This window comes from Pipistrellus hanaki (assembly GCF_964339955.1).
Source record: "Pipistrellus hanaki genome assembly, chromosome: 12".
NCBI classification, from domain to species: domain Eukaryota; kingdom Metazoa; phylum Chordata; class Mammalia; order Chiroptera; family Vespertilionidae; genus Pipistrellus; species Pipistrellus hanaki.
Window position 1 is genome coordinate 18,985,625 of NC_140514.1, and position 18,103 is coordinate 19,003,727.

General features: G+C 34.8%; 1 protein-coding gene across 1 annotated transcript in view; it reads left to right on the plus strand.

The window, feature by feature from the left end:
- The window catches only part of EML4 (EMAP like 4), a 117,667-nt gene that overhangs the window by 29,122 nt on the left and 70,442 nt on the right, over positions 1–18,103 (plus strand). Inside the window, exon 2 of the mRNA XM_084901486.1 lies at positions 15,091–15,273. Within this exon, the coding sequence (XP_084757612.1) occupies positions 15,091–15,273 (183 nt within the window). The remainder of the gene's footprint in view (positions 1–15,090; positions 15,274–18,103) is intronic.

The window sequence follows — 18,103 nt, forward strand, 5'->3', positions numbered from 1 at the left end:
AATGGGTGGGGTTGTGTTCTGATAAAACTTTATTTATGGATACTGAACTTCATATAATATTTATGGGTCCTGAAATACTATTCTTTGTTTTTTAGCTATTTTAAAATGTAAAAAATTATTCATAGTTTGCTGGTTCTAGAAAAACAGGTGATGGGATCAGATTTGACTTGTGGGCAGTAGTTGGCTGACCCCTGCTGAATGGCTTATTGTAATTGTTCTTTCCCCCACCAATCATATAGAATAAACTAGTATTATTAGGTATAGTTACAGGCCAGAAGTAAATCTAGGTAAATGTTTCTTTGAGCTAATGAAATGCTATAATATTTTAATTCTTCACATTACCATACCATATGCTTTTTGAAATCATAAATATTCAACTCTTAGTCATTCCTAGTAAATTGTCATTTTTTCTGGAATCATAAAAAAAAAAAAAAAAAAAAAACACCTTTGATTGTAGGCTAAAATATATAAGTGCTGAGGTAATTTGATTCTTCTGGTAAGGGAAAAGGGGTGTTGGAAATACAATGAAGTGTTCTCAAAAAAGATGATTTGTGCAGAATTTACAAAATTGGCATCTTAGATTATAATTTTTCATTTACTAACTTGACTTTGTAGGGTGAATTTCATATAGTAAGTTTGGCTTATGTGCAACACAAAATACTTCCAGATGTGATCACTGATACATGGAATTAAAAAGCTTAATGAAAATTTATAGTGTTGACAAGTCAACACTAATAAAACCTGTTCTTTCATATAGTAAACTTTATCAGCAAATATTTACGTTTAAGTATTTGGTAAGGAAAAGAGATACACTAAAACTAAATTCCAGCTTAACCAATAACAGCTATAGCTGCAGATGGTGTTGGATTAAATGGTTCTTTATAGGGACTATCTGGTGCTGAGTCAGCTCCCTCAGCTTGCCTAACCCACAATAAGCACTCAATAAATGTTTGATGTTAAATGGAGAATTCAAAAGATCTTTTAGCACAAAAGAAAAGGTTCTTTTTAGGAATTGTCAAATATAGTGAATCAGTCAGATTCTAGACAATGGAGAAATTATTTGTATTCTGTGTCAGAATTACTTAGTGGTTGGGTATTGCCTATTGCCTATAATATGAAACCCAAAAGCCTTCTTTAATTTGTCCAGCCTTCGTTTCAAGCCTTGATTTTCTTTCTTTCTTTTTTTTTTTTTTTTTTTAATATTATTGATTTTTTACAGAGAGAAGGAGAAAGGGATAGAGAGCTAGAAACATCAATGAGAGAGAAACATCGACCAGCTGCCTCTTGCACACCCCCTACTGGGGATGTGCCTGCAACCAATGTACATGCCCTTGACCGGAATTGAACCCGGGACTTTTCAGTCTGCAGACCGACGCTCTACCACTGAGCCAAACTGGTTTCGGCTCAAGCCTTGATTTTCATTCTCCCAGTGTTAACAGACTATAGTCAATCTTTATTATTCACTCATTTATCCACAAATATTTTCTCACACTAGAGACCCAGTGCACAGATTTGTGCACCAGTGGGGTCCCTTGGCCTGGTCTGTGCCCTCTTGCAATCTGGGACCCCTTGGGGGATGTCAAGATAGCCGGTTTCAGCCCAGTCCCCACAGGCCTGATCCAGATAGGAAAGAGCCCGATCCAGACAGGCCTGATCCAGACAATGAGCCCAATCCTGTGTGTTGAGTGCCTGTCCCCTGTTGTTCAGTGCGTGTCATAGCAACACGTCAGTCAGTCGCTTAGGCTTTTATATATATATAAATTGGAATGTTCTTTCTTTTTTCTGCCTAGCCTGTTTTGTTTAGACTTTAAGACCTAAATCAAACCTCTTTCAGTAGGACCATTCTTGTCCATAGTGATATTTTTTGCCTTCTAAATTTTTAGCACTTATCACCTGTCATTGCTCTGGTAGTTACTCTTGTAGTGCTTTGTGATATTTCTTATAAAAATATTTGTTTTTATCACCCCCGTTAGATGTAAAACTCTTAGACAATAGAGACCATATTTATACTTGTTTTGATATATCTTAGAACTTGGAAGAAAAGTTGAAATTTAATGAATTGCATGTGTATGGTATAGAAATTTTTTCCTAAGATGCATTATTTCTCTTAACTTCTGTTTTGAAATAATTTCAAAAGTTGTAAAACTTAACACAAAGAACTCCTGAATATTCTTAGACAGTTGTTAACATTTTGCCACATATGTTTTATAATTCTTTCTCTACATACATTTCTTTTCTACTGAACCCTTTGAGAGTAAGTTGCAAATATAATAGCCATCTATCCCATTTTAAATACTTCAATGTATATTTCCTAAGAATAAGATCTGAGTGACCAGCTGCAAAAACAGTAATTTTATTGTTATGGTTTTTTATTTAATTGTGAATAAGTTTGAATGTTTGTGAATATTTTATATGCTACATAAACCTATATAAATGTCTAAAAATATGAAAGATTGAGTGACATGTGAAAAAAGTCAATTATATACTGCTGGGTGTTAAATACTAAGTGATAGAGGTGAAGCTTATAAGAATTTAGGGAAGGTAGGGTTCCTTGTTGAATAGAATAAAAGGAAGAACTTCATAGAAGTAAGACCTATAGTGGGTGCTGAAAATAGGATATGGGGAGGTGGGTGAAGTTATTTCAGGCCAAAGTGAACTGAATGAGCATTATCTGGAGAAGAGGAAATTGGCTTGGATGCAATCTTATGTTGATACAAACTGGAGTAGTTTGAAAGTATTGAAGCCAATGGATTGATTGCCTCTGTCTTTTTTAAAGGTTTAAAGACACTTTTAAAGTATGACATGTGTAAAGGGGTCAATTCTAATTATTGAACTACTTAGATGTTTAAAATCTACAGATAAGATATTGTTAGAGACATTGAAATTTTTATACCTCCAGGAAGGTTATTATACTTTCTCATTGAAACATGAGATTTAAGTTGTGTAAACTGCTCCTGTTAACTGCATAGTGTCGCCAGTGTTCTCACTAGGGTAAGATTTACCCTTTGTCTTGATGGATAATATAAACTTAGGCTGGCATCAAACAGTAATACTTTCTTCCCAGCTATGTATTAACCCACTTAAAAATGGTATGTAAACATATATAATGGTTGTTTTTTTAGTTATGGTACTTGACTACTTTGGGACATTTATGATTATCTGTTAAGATGATAATGTTTTTGTTGTTGATTTTAATGAAAAATTTCTTATTTTTGCATATTTTACTTACAAAGTAGTAATATGGAGTTTGAAATTTGAACGAGTATATATACTTTTTAAATTTATTGATTTGAGAGAGAAACATTGATTTGTTGTTCCACTTACTGATATATTCATTGGTTGATACCGGTATGTGCCCTGACTGGGAATCAAACCCCAAACCTTGGCATATAGGCACAATGCTCTAACCCAGTGGTTGGCAAACTGTGGCTTGTGAGCCACATGTGGCTCTCAAGCCGAGGTTTGCCGCTCAGTTGACTAATGAGTTTGCCGACCACTGCCTTAGGGAAAAACGCAGTGGACAGTCAATGGATCTAGTATGAACTTAAATAACACAACTTATGTCTAACACATTTACTCCTCTATAAATGTCATCCAAATGGTAAATTTTTAAATTTCTTATTTGTATTTATTGATTTTTGAGAGAGAGAGAGAGAGAGAGAGAGAGAGAGTCTTGTTGTTTCACTTATTTATGCATTCCTTGGTTGATTGTTGTATGTGCCCTGCCTGGGAATGGAGCTTGCAACCTTGGCAAATTGGACAGTGCTCTAACCAACTGAGGTACCTGACCAGGGCCCAAAAGAGAAAACTTTTTAAAGAAATTGCCTGTTATTTGTTGTTTAATTGAATTTTTAATATATAGTGAAGTTTATATTTTTTAATAGGGTAGGCAGAGCTATTTTCAACTATTTAGCTTTTTCATTTATCTGTTTATTGTCACCTGCTTAGCCTAGAATTTACAAGGTTCTTTTTTATTTTTCAGTTCATTGAGAATGGACCATTGATCAAAGCAAAGGACTTGGACTAAATATTTGCTGTTTAAGGGGCCTTGTTTATTCTGGTTTTCTAAAAAATCACCAAGAACTTAGTAGCTTAAAATAGCATTCATGTTGTTGTATATCACATTATTGTGGGTCATAAATTTGGGCAGAGGTTAGCTAGGTATTCTCTAATAAGCTCACTTGGTGATATTTGACTATACGCTAAACAGTTTCATTTACATGTCTGGAACATATCTGGATGGCTGGCAGGCTGGGCTTGTTGGGACTGCCAAACTGAGCGTGTATATATGGCTTCTCTAGCATGGTGGTTCAGAGTGGTTAGACTTCTTAAGTGGCAGCTCAGTACTCCTGGAGAAAGAAACCAGAGTCTTACAATCTGCAAGACTTATTAATACCTAGTCCTGAAAGTTATACAACTTCTGTTAGTCAAAAGCAAGCCACAGGGCCAGCCCAGATTGAAAGGAAAGGACTACATAAGGGCATGAATACTGACTGCATGGTGTGGTGTGTTTTTGGGGGGAGAGGGTCATCTTTGAAAACCATACCATTGGTTCTAAGAGTATAACTCTGCATCGTATTTATAAAACTTATTTTTTAATAGAATGGTATTCAGGTAATTTAATCCAAGCTTATTGTAAACTTAAGCTTTCTTAATATTTTCATTTCCCTATAACAGTTTCAGATTTACAGTGAACACCAGTATATCTAGCACAACATTTGTGGTAGTCTCACTAAAGATTTTTGGAGGAAAAGAAGTCCTTAAATTATAAAAACAAGCATTCATAATCTCAGCATAAGTACAACTACCCTCATTTATGTGTTCCCTGTTCTTTTTCATTTAATGTGGGTTTTTAAAATCCTTACCCGAGGATATGTTTATTGATTTTAGGGAGGGAGAAAGAGAGAAAGAACACAAAAATGCAAACTCAAACACAAATGTACCCCTAACACAAATGTGCCCCTACAGGGAATCCAGTCCACACCATAGGTACGTGCCCTGACGGAATCAAATTTCAACAGTTTGATATAACAAACACTCTAACCAAATGAGCCACCCAACTAGGGCTCATGTATTTTTATAGCGATTGCTTGTGTGCATATGATTTTAAAATATTTTTTAAAACATGAAGTTTTTAGATTATTGTATTATGGCCTGGTAAGTAATGAGTGTCTGATGTTTTATTGAGTGGCTACACCACCGTTTCTAACCATGCCGCTATTGGACAATTAAGTTGCTTACCAACTGATAAAAGCTGTTGAATCCAATGAAATGTTATTCTATATAATAAAAGTGTAATATGCAAATTGTCCCCTCAACCAGAGTTCTTCCTGGAGTTCTACCAGGGGGCAGACTGGTCAGGGGAAGGGAGGGAATATCCAGCCGGCTGCCACTAGGGACTCTACCAGTGCACAAATTTCATGCACTGGGCCTCTAACTGTTATAACATTTTAGTCCGAAACTGGTTATATGCAAAGTTTATCCACTCGACTCACATTACCTAAGGAGTTGAAACTGATGAAGTAAATGGCAGAAAAATAAGGTGGAAGGAAGAAAGATCTATTTCAGTCCCGGTTGGCTTTGAAACTGCATTAGGAACAAATAAAGAAGTTAGAAAAAAAGCTGTATTTTAAACTTTGATGCAATATTTTTGTCAACTAAGTAAATTATCATTTTTAGCAGTATTCGGGCAGTTATTTTCAGAGTTGTGCTGAGTAAATTTCCTATTTAAAGTTTACCTACAAGTTTATTAGAAACTTTTGGTTTAAATACTAAGAATAGATATGTATATTAACATTTATAATGAATTTTATTACTATTTGTTGTGGAACTCCTGTGAACTCTAAGAATCAATAACCAGTTCATATCAATTGCTAATATACACTGAAATAACTATAATTTCACCAGTTTTCACCTATTTTGAACTGATTAGAAAGGGATATTCTAACATTGAAATATACACTGAGTGGCTAGATTATTATGATGTCTGAATGCATAATAATCTGGCCACTGTGTGTGTGTGTGTGTGTGTGTGTTTTGCATATGTGTTCAGAGATCATAATAATCTGGCCACTCAGTGTTTAGTTTTAGGGATACAGAGTCTTGTAGAAGATCATTTATGAGTTCTCTTACAGTGATACAAGATGATACTTAATCCATCAAGGAAGTTAAATTTTGTTTTATTAAAATATTTTTCAGAGAAAGCTGTTTTTGATTGTCACAGTTCATTCTGTCTAGAATTAACCTTTACTGTAAAAAAAAAATTTTTTTTATCTAACTATTCATATTCTGTATTGAGTATATTTAAATTTTATCTTATTTGGCCTTCTGTGGAAACAGATGGTTGCTATTTTTCATATAGTAACTTTACATACTTGAAACCTAACATTTATCTTTTAGGGTGTGCTTGTGTTTGAATTAAGTTATTTATATAATACAGATTGACCCTAAACAGCATTCTGCGCATGAGAAAGATGCTCTCTGGTGATTATTAAAATATGTTTCTGGACTAAGTTTAGTCATGTTTGTGTGTGTATGTATTCATTATCATAATGAGCAGTTAGTTAATTGAAACTATATTGCTCCATTGCTGGAACTGTCTTTAGAACATATGCCCAAATATAAGATCAATAAATGTTACAGCAAAATGCCTCACCAGAGAAAATGGTCTGGACTTAATCTGACTTTTGAATTGTATATTTGCTCTGGGGAAGACATTGAGAATTTGATCTGAGCTCTAATTATCTCATTTTTTGGCAAATTCTTGGAATGTTAAATTGATCCTGGGATTAATTTATGTGTCTGAGTCAGGTCTGTGGTGATCCCAGAAAATTATATCAGCCTCTGCAAAGTGGGCTCTAGGACATCCCATGTGTTCTACACTTAAGACTTACTACTTGGATCTCTCATTTTAAAAGATTTCTTCAAAGAAACCATAGATTTAGGGTAATGTAATAAGTCAAGCATAAGAGAGCAATAAGAACATGGCACAACTGATCCTTCTGTTATTCAAGCTCTTTGTCAGCTACATCACAGGTTTAAAATCAGTTATCTGGCCAACCAGTGAGACTCGGTGCTTGAGTGTTGACCTCTGAACCAGAGATTATGGTTTGATTCCCAATCAGGGCACATGCTCAGGTTGTGGGCTTGATCCCCAGGGCGGAGAGGGTAGGAGGTAGCCAATTAGTGATTCATTATTGATGTTTCTATCTCTCCCTTCCTCTCTGAAATCAATAAAGTATCGTATATAATAAAAGCCTAATATGCTAAGCATTCGGTCATCTGGCTGGCCGTTCAACCAGTCAAAGCAAAATGCTAATGTATGCTAAGGCCACTCAACCACTCGCTATGACATGCACTGACCACTAGGGGGTAGATGCTCCAACACATATGTTAGCTTGCTACTGGGGTCCAGCTGATTGGGTTGGGTGAGAAGGGCCAGACACATCCTGGAGCCCTCCTGCTATCCCTCCCTGGCTGGCCCACCTCCTGCATCTCTCCCCGGCCCCAACTGGATCATGCACCAGTGGATCCCTAAGGCTAGCCTATGCCCTCTTGCAATCCCAGAACCCTCGCAGGATGTTGGAGAGCTGGTTTTGGCCCAATCCTGCAGGCCAGGTCGTGGGACCCCACTGGCACACGAATTCATGCACCGGGCCTTGTATGTATTTAAAATCAGTGATCTAATCCAATCTAATAAGAAATCATCTTCCCGGTGTCAAAATTATTGAGAAGACTTGTTTGAAATATGGATGAATCTTATCCTAACTATTAATCCTAATAATTAAAATATTAACTAATAATTGAAAAACCAAAAAGTTTATTTCCCATGTCTTAATATTATTCACCACTCCAGGTCTGCATAAAATATAAATATCAAACTATTTTGGGGGATTAAGTCCTACCCTGTTTCCCCGAAAATAAGACAGTGTCTTATATTAATTTTTCTTCTCAAAGTTGCGCTAGGTCTTATTTTCAGGGGATGTCTTATTTTTCCATGCGCTAGGTCCTTTTCAGAGGATGTCTTATTTTTGGGGAAACACAGTATTTAAAAACAACAAGGCAATGTATGGGAGTGAAAGTAATAAAAAATTACAACTGCAGGATTAAGATATTTGATTCACGTGGAAGAAATAAATGTTTCTCCCAATTACTACCACTTCTCATATCTCCAAAATAACTGCTCTCTTCATTTCTTTCTTTCTTTCTTTCTTCCTTTCTTTCTTTTTTTTTTTTTTTTTTAATATATTTTATTGATTTTTGACAGAGAGGAAGAGAGAGGGACAGAGAGTTAGAAACATCGACGAGAGAGAATCATCAACCAGCTGCCTCTTGCACACCCCCTCTGGGGATGTGCCCGCAACCAAGGTACATGCCCTTGACCGGAATTGAACTTGGGACCTTTCAGTCCGTAGGCCAACGCTCTATCCACTGAGTCAAACTGGTTTCGACTGCTCTCTTCATTTCTGATAATATAGTGTAGTTTACCTGTTTTTAAGTGTGATCATAAAACATGTATTTTTTTTGTCTGGTTTCTATCATTATCATTATTATCATCTTATTTTAGTCCTTACCTGAGGATATGCTTTTTTATTATTATTATTGATTTTTAGTTTGTCTGCTTTTATTTTACATACTAAGGGCCCAGTGCACAAAATTCATGCATGGGGCGGGGGGGGGGGGGGGTCCTTCAGTCTGGCCTGTGCCCTCTCGCAGTCCAGGACCCCTCGCTCCTTCCCTCTCCGCTCACTGCTCCTCAGCAGGCCGCAGAGGTGGGAGAGGCGCTCTCTGCTGCTGCTGTGCTCACCAGCTGTGCGCCCAGCCTCTCCCTGAGCAGCGCTCTCTCCCATGGGAGCACACTGACCACCAGGGGACAGTTCCTGTGTCGAGAGTCTGCCCCTGGCAGTCAGTGCGCATCAGAGGGACCAGTACACCAGTTGTTCCACTGTTCAGTCAATTTACATATTAGGCTTTTATTATTATAGGATGTGGTCTCACCTGAATGTCCTTTATTTCCAACACATTGCACGCTCCCCGGTCCTCTTCTATTTATCTTTTAAATGGCTCCTAGATTTTGATGAATCTGTACCAGGCATTAATCAAAAGAGAAGTGTTTTCCCAAGTCTCACTTGAGGAAATACTCTTTTGTCACAAAGGCTTTTTGTTATTAATCTAGATCATTTTGCTTCATTCCTCTGTCTTTTATTAGCTTTGTTGTTAGTTTATTCTTATCTCAATCTTGATAGTGCAACTCTTAACTGTTTAGTTAAGTTTAGGTTTCATCCATTGTAAACTATTTCTTTGGTGTGTATTTATAGCAGTCTTGTTTCTGTTTTACCTTAGGTTGGTTCAAATATCCTTTTCTCAATTATAAATATAAAGCTTAAAAGCAACAAATTCAAGAGATAAACTGCCAATAGTTTCTTTGGACACATACTTCCTTGTATTTGTTCTTTGATCAGTCTTAGGTTTAGAAGTAGTTATCAGAAGAATAAATGCAATATGTATTGCATTCATTAACTTTCACCTGGTTAATATGGTTTTGTAAGTCAGACTAAAGGTATTTAGAATTTGAATTACTTTCTACATTTATCTTATTGTAAGCAAGAGTGGTTTAAAATCGGAATATCTGACCAGATATAAATTGCTTATTATTATAGGTCATTTACTAGTGCAGTTGTATTTGTTTAAAATAATTTGAAAAGTTTGCAAATTAAGGAAAATGTTCTCATTGTTAATTACATTCATTATATTTATTGAAATAGTGATAATAAATCAGCCATGTTAATCTTAACACTTAGGTTTTAAAAATCAATGAAAAGTGATAATTCTTTCAGTTTCTTTACAGTTCATGTAAATTTCATTTTATTTTAAACAAAAGCAAAAGGAAAAAGGAAATGTGACTTACCACTTAGTCCACACATTGTTTATTTCCTAGTAGAGAAAATACTCACTTTGGGGGCTTTACCTTTGTTATTTATAGAAACTCTTTAGTATATTTGTGTTTCTGTTTCAGAAGGCAAAACCTTTTTGTATTTGAAGCATCTATACCTTACTCTTAACCGAGGTAAAGATGATGAGAAAAGTAGTACCTGAGGACAACCAAATTATTGTAGAGAATCTTCATGTGGTGCATTAATTCATGTGTTTCTGCCTGCGCCTGGAGTTTAGCCACTCCCCAAAGCAGCCCAAGTGTTTTGTCTGAACACTACCTCCTTTTTAAAGCCTGCGTGCTCTGTCTGTTCTCTCTCCTTCAGTTTCTTTGTCTCTCTTTATAAATAAGTAGAAAACCTTTCTTTAGTTCAGAGAGCAAAGGTCCAGCAGAAGAGCTATCTTAAGAAGATTTTATTTGTGCCAGCTAGAAGTGCTTTGTGGTAGGCCATCTGGACTGGAAGATTTCCTCAGAATGTAAAATATGTCGTGAGATTTAGAAAGCTGGGATTTGCTCTGGACTATCTGGGAAGGCAGCAGGAAACGTAGACAGAACTGGTTTATGTTGCTTGTGAAGTAGGTGGCAAGAATGGAAGACAGCTTGCCTGGTCTCGCTTCAGTGTGTGGTTCCTCTGTACTTATGAACTTCTGCATTGGTAACGTATCTCTCCTTTCCTGGGAATTCGGACCTGTCCCACAAACTTTACTGCTGTGACAAAAGAAGTCTGAGGAGTTGGAATAAATCTAAATCCCTTCCCTTTTTTTTAAATCCCTCCTTCCTTTAGAAATATGTGTCAATAATGGCATAAGTATTTAAGACTATAACCACTGTATAAACAAATATATTTCTGTTGTGAGGACAGAGTGGACTTTGCTCAACTTGTTCTTTCCCTGCCTACCCCCCCAAAAGATGGTCATTATATGTTCTTGGGGGGGAAGGAATTAAAACAGCAGATTTTAATGGAAAACAGTAAAAAAAAAAGTATCTCAAATAATAGCAAATAGGAAATTGTGTAATTAAGCTGAATGTTTGCTTCTATAAAGTCTAACCAAAAAAACTTCATGAAAAGCAGTTAATTATCTGAATATCGGTTTTTAATTCTGTGTTAAATTAAGTAAGACTTTGAAAAAAAAACATTTTAATTGTGAATGAATTTTGGAGATAGAAGGAAGTGAAGTCCTTTCCTGGGACTAGCCATCACGCTCAGAGTACTGTAGTAAAATGTCATTAAAATTTTCTTAACACAATTTCCCTTTTACTTTGCTGCTAGTAGGTAAGTTTTTATAAGAATAACCTACAAGGAAAATACAAACTTAGTTTTTAAAAATAGAAAATAAGCCAACAACATATTTTCATGTTAATTTCATTGAAACCAGAAATTAGTCTTATTTTCATATAATCATATTGTTAGCAGGAGGTAATTAATAGTGTCATTTACTAAAGAAATAAAATATGTAAGCTTTAATAGTTAAAATGCCTTATTTAATTAAAACTTCTTTGAGAGAAAAATTTGATTAGAAAACAATTCTTGCATAATTATAAATACATATTTGTATTGGCTTTTGTGGTTTTATTAATATATTTTATTGTGATTTATTTCAAAAAACAAATTTTAGCTGTTGTAGACTACATAGTGCATTACTTCTTGATATAGTACTTAATTTATTTCTGTCTTTATGTGATAATATTTGAAGACAACAAATTCCATTTTAGAACAAAGCAAAAAATCATTTTAATTTTAATTTGTTTTAATTTACTAACGTGGCAAATAAATTGTAATTTTGTTTTTTGAAGAAATATTTAAAGACTGGGTCTTTCTTTGGTTACATTATATTGATTTTTGTGTCTCTTACTAGACTGAGAATATGCCTCTTGTACATCATGATGCTTATATTTATATTTTTGCAGAAATGTTTTCATTCACTATGGATCAAAATCTACAAATTAACCAAACTTGTATTGAAATTTTGGGTTCAGTACTAAATTGGTTCACATCATAGACTAAGTTAGTTCTGTTATTTTTTTTTGCTGAGAAAATAATTAAATTTTGTTTACAAAGAATTTTATTTTGTAGAAAAGTATAAGGAAGGAAAAAATCCTCTGAAATCCCACTTTCAAGAGATATACCTCAAGTTTCTCTTTAGATCTATACATATATGTATGGTCACGGATATCCAGTTCTGCTCATATATAGAACACAGTATAAATCTGGCCCTGCAAATTTTTTCTTTCCAGAGTATGTTGTCACTCCTACCAGACTTATTTATGATTATAAATATACACCATTCTTTTTAAAGACCTACATAGTATATCATAGTACAACCATTTATTTAATCAGTTGCCTATTAATAGACCTTTGGGCTAGTGCTTTTTATTTGTTTATTTAAACTATAAAGGCATGGTATTGTTACTGTTTTCTCATGGTTCTTTACCCATATTAGCTCCGCTAATCTGATCCTCTGCTATTACCATTCTACACAGTAAGGTCTGCCCAGTGTCTTACATAAGTGCTTTATCAAGGGGAGATCAGAGACCATTTAAAAAATTTTTAATATTTGTTTTTTGGGTGGTATTTTGTATCATGTACTGGTTTGAAATGGACTTTTCCCCCCAAAGGTTCATCAGTAACAACTTATTTTAGGATCATACTGTTAACCCTCAAATCTATCATAAAATCCATCTGGTTTAGTTGTTTTTATGACACAAAACCTCAGGATTTTTTGGAAGCGCAACTCCATTTTTATCTGTTTTGGAATTTACTTGGCAAAAATGGTTTCATTTTTAAAAAAAGTAAAGTAAGCAAGTCATATATGAGTCTAGTAATCCTTATCCCGCAACCCTTTTTCAAAAGAGAAAAGTCACTCGGCTTCTCTCCCCCATAAAAGTATAATATACATATTTTAATATTTATGGCATAGATGTTTCATAGTCTGTGGATGCCTCCATATATTGTCCCCTGTCCTAAACTATCAGAAATAACTGTTGTCATAAATTTTGGGTATATTATTCCCTTGCTTTGTAGTGTTCTTCTGTAAACAGTGGTATTTTCTTTTATATTTTTTGAACTTGATACAAAGCCTATCTGACTTGTTTTTTACACTCAACATTATATTTCTAAGATTCATACATGAAGTTGCATATAGACATAGTTTATTTTTTTTCACTGTAACATTCCATTGAATGTTTCTATCAATTTATTTGTGTAATTTACAGTTGGTGGACAAAAAGGTTGTTTTCACTTTGTTTCTGTTATGAATTATGTTGTTGAGTATGTCTCTTGAATTGTAAGTTTGTGCCAGAGCCCAGGTTAGGGAACTGGCAGGCCACCTGTTTGTAAATAAAGTTTTATTAGAACATACCATACCCAGGCATTTACATATTTATCTATAGCTGTTTTTGTTTTATAAAGGCATCTGAGTAGTTGCTACAGAGACTATATGGTCTGCATAGCCTGAAATAACTTACTCTCTTGTCCATCATAGAAGTTTGCCTGTCCTGCTGTAAGATCAAGGTGTATACACGTAGGAATGTGATTGCTGGGTCTTAGGATGTATTTTCAGTTTTACTGGATAATGCCAGAGTGGGTCCCGTCCCTCCCACCCCCCCACTAAAATCATTGAGACAGTTTACTTTGTATGGGAGTGACTTCATATTACTCTGTATCCTTAGGAACACTTGATATTGTCAGGCTTTAATTTTTTTTTTTTTTTTTTTTTTTACCAGTTTGGTGAGTAAAAATAGTATTTCATATGGTTCTAATTTTCCTTTCTGAGGTTATTAATTAGGTACTTGAACCTCATCTCAAATGTTCACTGGCTATTTATTTTTGCTTTTCCATAAAGTGTTGGTCTAGGGATTCTTTTATTCAAGATACTAATCATTTACCAATTGTAGGTGTTACCACTATCTTTTTCCAGTTTATGAATTGCTTTTTCTCTTTATTGTGAAAGAGAAATATAGTGTATATCATACGCTCTAAATTTTTCTATATCTTAGTTATAGGAACCTTCTCTGTACTTGTAAGATATAAAGATATTCTCTAGCTGAAACCGGTTTGGCTCAGTGGATAGAGCATCGGCCTGCAAACTGAAAAGTCCCGGGTTCGATTCCGGTCAAAGGCATGTACCTTGGTTGCAGGCCCATCCCTGGTGGGGGGTGTGCAAGAGGCAGCTGATCGATGACTCTCTCTCATCGATGTTTCTGACTCTCTGTCCCTCTCTCTTCCTCTCTGTAAAAAATCAATAAAATATATACTTTTAAAAAAAGATATTCTCTGTTATTTTCTAAAGATTTTATAATTTTTTCTTTAGTTCTTTAATATACTTGGATTTGATTTTTATGTGGGTGGAGCTAGGGACTTACATATATAATTTTAATGAATATGTAAATTTTAATTTAACTTGCGAAGTTCAGATATTACTTCTTCACATATTATTTTTCAGTTAGAATATGTCTTCTTCCTCTGGGACTCTAATGACACAAATATTAGGCCTGAGGCTGGGTTCATTTTTTGCCCTATTTAGATTGTGCGAATCATATATGTAATGTATGTATGTATGTAATATACATACAAAATATAATTTTTTAAAATAGAAAAATACCTAATTTCAGAGGTTATTTTCTCTTCTTGCAAACAATTAAAAAAGTTTAGTTAGCTTATTTCCCATAATGTAGGCATTTAGACTGGAAAGGATTGTTGCTTTAACCAGCATAGTTAACCATAATTGTAAAGAGGGAAGCAGGAAAGATATCAGGAAAGATTAGAAATTTAAAAATGTAGTGTTTTCAGTTATTTAATTAGAAATATGATAGCCTCTAGGGCATTGTTTTATCACAGTGCTGGTAGCACAAAGTAATTCATATTCTCAGTGAAAACTGAGTCATCTTGAAATGACTACATTATTAGTTCGTGACCCTGTTAGGAAGACAAGAAAGGAAATACTTCATTTGAGAACAATTTATAGAAAATCATTGACATTCAAAATTAACTATTTTAAATTAGTTCAAATAGCTATAAAATTTTTTGTATAGGTTAATCTGTATAAAAATAAGTTTTTTTTCTTTAATTTTTCTTATCTTTTAAAAGACTTACATAATTCTTATCATTAGATTCTTAAGCAGTTTATTTTAAAATATTCCATATTTCCCTTATTTTATAGATGATAGTATATCTGCTGCAAGTACTTCTGATGTTCAAGATCGCCTCTCAGCTCTTGAGTTACGAGTTCAACAACAAGAAGATGAAATCACTGTGCTAAAGGCAGCTTTGGCTGATGTTTTGAGGCGTCTTGCAAGCTCTGAAGATCATGTAGCCTCAGTCAAGAAATCAGTCCCAAGTAAAGGTAATTATGTTATATAGAGAAAGTGTCTTGCTTTTTGCAACACTTTCTTTGCAGTGATATATAAAACTCGTGTGTTTTATAAGTGACATTAAAATTGACAATATAAAACTATAGTTTCTCTTTTGGGTTACTTGTGATTACAGTTTCTTTTCTATTTCCTTTTTCTTTATTCTCAAGAAATTCTGAAAGTTTTTTTTTTTTTTTAATTGGAAATTTTTGTGTAATACCACTGATTGTATTTACAGGCTTTTATGTCATAATATTTGTGTGCATTTAGTAGTATTTTCCAAGTAAATAATAAATTGAGAGCAGGTAACCACTGATGTATACTTTTGAATCAATACCCTTATCATTATAGAAATGATTAAAATTATTATAGTTTAAAGAGCTTCATTCTGAACTGTCTGTGGTCATTAGCAGAATCCTGAAGAATCTAAGCTCTGAAATGTATTGCTAACTCCACAATACAATGGGAATTTTAACTTCCAGCCATGGAGAGTTCTCACACGTTGAGAGAGCTTGGAGCAAATGAAGTGTGGCCTTTCCCTTTCTCCAATTACTCCAAGAATTTAAAATTCTCCCACATTAATCAAACAGTTGGACATAGTATTTCATATATCTTACTGATTTCTGGTAGTGTGAATGAACGTGGGCATGATGATTCCCATTTTGTCAACTGGAAAAGTGAGGGTAGTCATTGACTTATCCTCTACTGTAATATGTCAGTGCAATTCATTAACACAGGGAGGAGGCTTACATAACTTATAGAATCTGGGCCAGATAGAAGATAGTTGGCCAGGATATTATGAGTAAATTTGTTAGGAAGATTATGAATTCAGTTTCTGAGTGTTGACTTTGAGGTACATATAGTATATATTATAGATAGCTGGCGTCTAGTGCTCATGTTAGTTAGTCTTAGCTAAAATACGATTTTGGAAAATGTTCATCTTATGGATGATAGCTGAAACCATAGAAAGAGGATGTAAAGTGAGAACAAGGCTTGGGAAAGTTCTGAGCAGGAGCAGCAATTGAGAATTGTGGAATTGAGAGCAGTAACTATAGCCGCTCTTTAAAAAATTTGCCTGAAAGGTGAAGGTGGTAGTACCTAGAAGAAGATGCTAAATTAAAGGTCAATTTTATTTTAGTTTTTAAAGATATTTCAAATTGAGCACAAAGATATGTTGAGGATAAAAGTGCAGCAGAGAAGAAGGTGATATTGATGGGGAGGGGTGATGATAATTGATGAGGCAAGTTTCCTGATAGTTTAAAAAAGGATCTTAGAGCAGGTAAAAAACTAGTCTTACACAGAAAAAAGACTTATCTCTTTCCATGAGATAGCAAGTGAACTTTCCTATATTATCACAGTTGTCTGTGCTGGAACTCTGTCCTTATCACTTTCTCCTCAGGAGACGTGATATCCTTTAAGAAAGAAAGACAGTTCCTGTGTGGTGAAAAAATAGGAGTTAATATTTGGAATGGTGCCCTAGCTAGTTTGGCAGTGGATAGAGCATTGGCCTACAGACTGAAGGGTCTCGGGTTCGAGTCCTGTCAAGGGCGCATTGATGCAGGAGGCAGCCAATCAATGGTTACCTCTCATCGTTGATGTTTCTATCTCTATTCCCTCTCCCTTCCTCTCTGAAATTAATAAAACATATATTTAAAAAATATTTGGAATGGTTACAATCATTATCTTCCCACCTCAATGCTCTGAAGGTCATTCAACATTTCTCTCTATAAAAATGCTAAATGACCTTGAGAGCATTGAGGTGGGAAACTTTTGGGGAGGGGCATTCATTCTGCCTGGTTTTGTGGTTTTCATTCTTATCCCTCCCACCCTTACACATGCTGGGGCTAGGTGTGGAGACTTAGAAATGGCAGCATTTATCTTTTTTATTAGCAGTAAGATAAATGACAAGGGACTTGAGAGTTCGGCAAACAACTTGGTGGAAACCACTTTAGTTAATGTTATGTTGTGATTTTTAAATTTTTTGAGAGTCAAATTTGAATATTGCCAAGATAATGCTAGGTTATACACATATATTTTTTTGTTGTTAATCCTTATCCGAGGATATTTTTTTTTAGTTTTAGAGAGAATGGAAGGGGAGGGGAAGGAGGGAGAAAGAGAGAAACAGATAGATAGAATTGATGTGAGAGAGACACATCGATTGGTTGCCTCTCACACATGTCCTGACAAGAACTGGGGATCAAACCTGCAACTCCGGTATGCACCCTTTACTGGGAATTGAACCCACGACCCTGTCGTGGGAGGGCCAACACTCTAACCACTGAGAAACACCAGCAAGGCCACAGTATTTTTAAAACCTTGTTTTATATAGTTTATGGGTCTAAAAAAATTTGATTTTTTAAATTGTGTTAGAACAGTACATTGTAATATGTTGAAAAATTTTAAGTGCTTTCTCTTTTTTTTTTTATCGAGGTCTTTCAGTAAAGGAATATTTATAAGTAAAATTAAAGGCTACTTTTAAAATTTGGTAGATGGATAATATTTTGTATAACACAGCAGTTACTTAGCACTTACTTGTTTAAGTGTCATAAAATATAATGCAGGTAAATACCTGTAGTTTCTATTTTCTAAGAGCATACTTTTTTTTTTTAAATAAATCTTTATTGTTCAGATTATTACAAATGTGTTCCTCCCACCCCCCCTCAATTGCTCTCCTCCACCAGGTTCCCACCCTACCCTCTGTCCTCCCCCCCCCCATCCATAGGTGCACAGTTTTTGTTCAGTCTCTTTCCGTTCTCCCACTCCTCTTTTCCCCGAGAATCGTCAGTTCACTCCCCTTCCATACCTCTGATTCTATTATATTCA